The sequence below is a fragment of the Saccoglossus kowalevskii genome, chromosome 7, assembly GCF_978046115.1.
Source record: "Saccoglossus kowalevskii chromosome 7, keSacKowa6.1, whole genome shotgun sequence".
Taxonomy (NCBI): Eukaryota; Metazoa; Hemichordata; class Enteropneusta; family Harrimaniidae; genus Saccoglossus; species Saccoglossus kowalevskii.
The window spans coordinates 14,131,920-14,137,919 of NC_140647.1; the positions used below are offsets into that span (position 1 = coordinate 14,131,920).

General features: G+C 35.5%; 1 protein-coding gene across 1 annotated transcript; it reads left to right on the forward strand.

The window, feature by feature from the left end:
* The first annotated feature begins 1,692 nt into the window (after positions 1-1,692).
* On the forward strand, positions 1,693-5,769 carry LOC144360100 (uncharacterized). The gene is made up of 2 exons (XM_078012985.2): positions 1,693-1,782; positions 4,488-5,769. Exon 2 carries the CDS (start codon positions 4,535-4,537, stop codon positions 5,399-5,401), a length of 867 nt encoding a protein of 288 aa, XP_077869111.2. The 5' UTR covers positions 1,693-1,782; positions 4,488-4,534; the 3' UTR covers positions 5,402-5,769.
* Positions 5,770-6,000: the final 231 nt, after the last annotated feature.

The window sequence follows — 6,000 nt, forward strand, 5'->3', positions numbered from 1 at the left end:
ATTGCGCATAGTGCCAAAATGAAAGGCTTGAAAATGGCAAATTTGCATAAAAAGTAATTTCTTGTCTTTCTACTCGACTGGAAACTTGTTTGAAACTATAATTTTTTCATAATAATTTGCTTGGATAATACTCGCGTGTTTGACGTCCCAATTGACGAAAATAATCATACAGCGACAGATATTTTTGGGGAAAATGCAACGAAGTTTCGGAAACCACTCAGTAAAATGGCGTCGCTTGTTTACTGAGTAAACAAGTGAGGACAACCATTTAATCTTGTCATTAAAATAAACGCGAAGTGTAATGAATACGTGGGATTAGGTCATAAGCCGTTAGTCTTGTTGCCGTGATAAAAAAAATCCTAATGGACTAATGGAGCTTGTCTTCAGTCCTGTCGCGTCAATTGTTTTGGATTAAATATTTGTGCATATTAATCACCTAATTTGCATAATTAGTTGATTTTCAGTTCCACTGATGTATCAAGTACGAATCATCACATTTCAATGAAACTTGGTACATAGATCCTGTAGGTTTAGGTCAATTTTGGGGTGAATATTTGTGCATTAATTGCCTAATTTGCATAATTAGGTAATTTTCAGCTTTTACACTGATATATCAAATATAAATCATCACATTTCAATGAAACACTGGACATAGATCCTGTAGGACTATGCAGAGACCCGATTTAGTTTTGGGGTAAATATATAATTTACATAACTAACCAATTTTCAACTTTACTGATATATCAAATACTAATCACATCTCAATAACATTTGATACATAAATTGCTCTAAGACAATGGACAGACCCGATTAATTTGGGGTTAAAATATGTACATATTAATTACCTAATTTGCAATTTTAGCTTTCACACTGATATCCACAGTACTAATTATTCAATTTCAATGAAACTTGGTACATAGATGCTGTAGGTCAATGTGCAAACCTGATTAGTTTTTGGTTAAAATCTATTATTTCCGTAATTAGCATAATAATTCTCAATTCAGACACGTGTACATTAACCAAATAATGCAAAATTATATTCTGGAATAGAAATAACAACTTCATGTTTCAGCTCAATTTCCTGTACACCCACATCATCAATTATACATATCCATGCATTACATACAAATACGTTTCCTTTTGCGGGATATGCCCTTCCAGTGATCATTGTCACAATTATTAAACTGTCGTAGATTCAACTCCTATCCACCAAGTAATTGCCACTGCCTTCTGCACTTGCCAATTACAGCGGAGCTCTACCCACTGCAAGGTCGCTTGTTTTTCAGCGGGCGGGGCTTTTGGTGATTGTTTGTCATTGTCCCTCCTTTTTTTGTTTTTTTTAAACAAATTCTTGTTAGCATATGTTCCTTCAGTGGACCTCTATGAGATCTGATCAGCTTCTCTGGTTAGTTGTGTTTAGCATGCTCTTGAAGACGATTATGAACATCATTGAATGATGGGAATTATTGTAGTGAAGAAAATAAATAACTTGTGTCAAATTTAGACCAGTATAACTCACGAACGTTTTAAATTTTTGATTTGATTTTTGACCAAGTTATTCAAAATTGAAAGGGCTTTAAAGTTTTGCCAACAATACAACTTTAAGTCTGACATGGGGATCGGGTGGACAATCAAGCATCAACTGTATGATGTCATATGAAAACAAAAGATTATGTTTACGACCTTGTGGTGGCGCGATATTTCGTCGGACGTGACCCACAGACCCATATGCGTGACCCAGCCTACATCCGTACTCACTAGTACTAGCGGGATTAATTTCTGGTAAGTGCATAAAACAACTCGATTATGATCATAATCTTCTACTGTCGCATGTGTGGGTAGGAACGGATCGTGTCTGGAAAGTAGTCTAGGAGTATGCTGCCAGTACGCTCCTTTTTTAGGCAGTAAATATAATGCGGAAATAGATGTCCCTTGTTATCGATATAAAACAGTGGAATACATCACTGTCACGTGAACTGCGAGGAGATTATTGTGTTCATCTCATATTTTTCCCTTGTTTATTCTCAATTTTATTTTGGGATAGAATACGGACTTTTTGGGGGAAATCCCCTATATTAAAGAAGCGCCAGGAAAATGCGCAGTTTTCTCATTCAAATCGTACGCCTCTGCCAGTGTGTATTTGACGTGTTCGGCTTAGGTCAGTTTATATAGTTAAACTTCCACTACTACCACAGGGAACCCATGAACTATAATCAACTGTACCACGGTTACTAGAAGCACGGTAAACCGTGCTAGAAGTTACGTTTACCGTAACTGCATGTGTGCACCCCCCTCCCATGGTTCCTGCACTATTACCAAATCATTCCTGAGAGCGAGATTATTTGTAGATATGCTGGCGATCGCCTCTGTGTTTCCGGAAGTACTATGGGGGATTGCATGATGGGAGTGGAAAACCTTTCGATCAGTATAATAATTTTAGAAAAGTGAAAACTAAAGTGATTGTGAAATAAAGGTAGGTTTTAAATATTAAATATCATGACAATTGGATGAAATAATGAAAGGAAATTGAACTGGTATGAAAGGGCAGTACATGTAGCCGGAACGCAAGGTCAGAATCCGGGGTCAAAATACGTCAAAATACATCCATCAAGGCGGTTGCAAAGTGTCAACAACTATGGATGAGAAAAATGACTTCGTTTGCAGTTTGCGTGAATGGCCGGGGAGAAAAATTCATGCAAATTATGTGCTTCAGTAACAGTATTTGCTTCTTCTTTTTTTGTGCAATGGAAATTAATACAAGAAATGCTGCCAATAAACATGTCCTTCTAGTACACAAAACAACCCTGGGACGTTTATCTTGAGAAATTGGGAAGACAAAAAACCCCTGGAACAGTCGTTGTGAAACAATAGACATGCTTCGCCAGGGTATCAAGTTTATTTTGATTATTTGAAGATGGAAACTGCTGCTTTATGCAAGAGCAAAGTTCAATGTCATTGGCACAGTAATGACTTTTTAGAGGGGTGACTCGCTAGAGAGTATTCGCCATGACTCCAGACTTCTCATTTGGGTTCTGTTACCAAACTGTACGTTTTGACGACTCGTATGCACTTCTGGGACTTGTAATAAGTTTCTGGAAACTGCATAGCAAATCACATATTTTCCTTATTAATTGTTCATAATTTTTATTTTCAGTTTTATTGTTCATAATTATTTACAGTAATAACATATTTTTCCGATTGTGTGCATGACAGTTTTTCCCACACACAATAAGACAGGATGATATGTACGGATATGTGTGAGTATGTTTCATGGATTAATAGGTCACTCCTTTGCTTCAATTCCAACTACATCTCTGGAAATATCACTTACTGTTTATCATCCATATTTTGATATCTCACAATGTGATTGCGTATCTAGAAATTCTAACTACTATTTCACAGAATTTGACCAGCCTTGCTTTTACCAGTCATTTAAGTCAATTCCCATATTTTCCTTCACAGTGAAGGTTAATGCAGATATATTGTAAATTACACAGAGGTAACATTACAATACTTTTCCCTTCACATTCCCCTGTAATACATAACAATCTTTGAGCTGAGGCAGTTATGATTCTACAACCATCACCAGTTCTCTTGTTTTCTTATTGTTCTCCTGCTTCACTTATGAGTAGTTTTTGGTCGGCGGCGGAGTGATTTATGAGCTGATTTTTTAACAGTAGAGGGAAAATTAAATCTTGAATAAATATGTCCTGGGAAATTAGAAATTTTGTAAAATGGTTATGGGGGGGGGGGGGGGGTAGAGGAAATTTTTATATTATATATAAATACATTTTGATAAAGAAAGTGCCAGATCTTTTTTTCCCTGAGTGTCTAACCCCTTACATGTAATAATATTACCAGGAAGATGAACATTGCTTTCCATTATTGCAAATAATATCAAATAGAATGAATTTTAACCAAATTTCACTGGCCTAGAAAGCCCCCCCCCCCCCAAATATAATACTGGTAGAATTAATTCTGAAATGATCATGCATAATTTTAGCTTTCTGAAAACATGTATATTGTCATAGTTACATACTTAGTAACTGGTGAAGAAAGCCGTAATGGCAATTACACTATTTCTCGTTTATCTTCTCTAGCTACCCCTACCGTAAATACATGTAAAATGAATATCACTAATTTACATCCATGCTGACAAGAATGTCTTGTTTAAATTGCACTTTAAATTAGGATCATTCAATGGATTTAAAGATAAAACAGCTGTTTTTTTTCAGTTTTATTTTACAAAAATGATTTCTAGGGAAAACTGTTGATATATTTAGCCCAGACATTTGTAGCACAAAATAGGTTTCATATAGATTTTACTGCTAAAAGTACAAATATATACTCCTTATTCCCTGTTTTCTTCTTTAAATGTTATATACCATATATGTTGCTTGATTGTGGCCAACTTTTCAAAACCAAAACAAGAACTGTCATAATATCTGACTATAGCCATTTGTTATGCCAATCTCTTTCCATTTCAGTGAGGCTGAACACTATACTGGACTTCAAGGACCATATCAGTGACACAATGGCCGAGTCACATTCTGGCCAATCATACAGATGCAGTAAAACACTTCAACTGCGGGTTGACGCCGAAAGCGACATCAACGAGTTCAATCCATGCAGTGTTGCTATGAATGGTAATGGAAATGCAGTTGTGTCATATAAGTTTAGAAAGACTAATCGATATGTTGCAATTTATGATCTCAATAAAGGTCTTGTCAGAAACCTTGTATCTCCTCAATGTAATTTTGGTTCGAATTTTGCCGTAGGCTGTGTAACATGGGATGCAGGGAAGTACTTGATGAGCGACGACAACCAAAAGAAAGTCTTTGTGATAAATGCTGATGCTGTGGATGCCAATTCGGCAACATTTTTAGAAAAATTTGAACGACCTCGTGGAATTGCGGTTGATCGTAAGAATGAATTAGTATATGTCGTTGATGGTGGAAAAAAATGTATTCAAGTCTATAATCGTGAAAATTACAAGTTCAAGAAAACTATCGGTGAACAATCGTTCGAACTTCCAAAGATGATTGCCGTAAACAGCCGTGGCCATGTTTCTGTGTCTGATTATAATGCCTCAAATGTCAAAGTATTGTCACCTGATGGAGTACTTTTAAACACAATTGATGGTAAAGGGGATGGTGACCACAGCTTGAAGAATCCAAGAGGCGTGGCTATTGATGAACTGGACAATATGTATGTATGTAACTGTGACAAAGACTCAGTGCTGAAATTTTCTAGTGATGGCCAATTTATGTGTCGCATTGACAAAATTGAAGATGGGTTAGATAGACCAAGTTATGTTGCTTTAACTGGTGACACTCCATCTAAAGTTATAGTTGTAGACAGGAGTAATTCCCTTCGAATCTATAGTCTGATGACACCATGACATTAGAAAGCTGAACTTCCATATCATTTTTGTATTTACATCCCACAGTGGCTGTATGTACTGCTAATTACTTGGTTATTTGTCGTTGGATTAATTTTATTAATTGCATGTGTTGAATAACTTGAATTGCTACGATGCATTTTGACACTTATTTTATATTGCTGAATATGTTACGGTGAAAAACAACCAATGTGTATATTTGAATATGGTATCTAAAGTGTCATGCATTAATTATGCAAATTACTTGTATTATTATGTAATATTTGTTGGTATTTTCAGACATGTCTTCACAGTCTGGATCAGTACAGTACGAAGTATAAACAATGTAAACACCTGTATGCTATACTTAAGCTACCAAGTATATTTTTAGTGTGTTTCACCAGAAATTGATAGACAAATCAAAGTGGTGGTTCTAGATAGATTCACAAATTAAAAATTAATTATTATAGAAAAACTAATTAAAGCAAGCTATGCATGGCACAGTCCCTGTTAGTTATCAAACTTAAGATATATAATTTTGTTTATACATTTAGTAAAGCTTGATTATTGTGAATTTTTAACACTAAAATGATTGACATTCAGTCGTCTTGTATCTGATT

Coding starts and splice junctions, on each gene's coding strand:
- LOC144360100 (XM_078012985.2), top strand. CDS start 4,535: ATGGCCGAGTCACATTCTGGCCAATCATACAGATGCAGTAAAACACTT.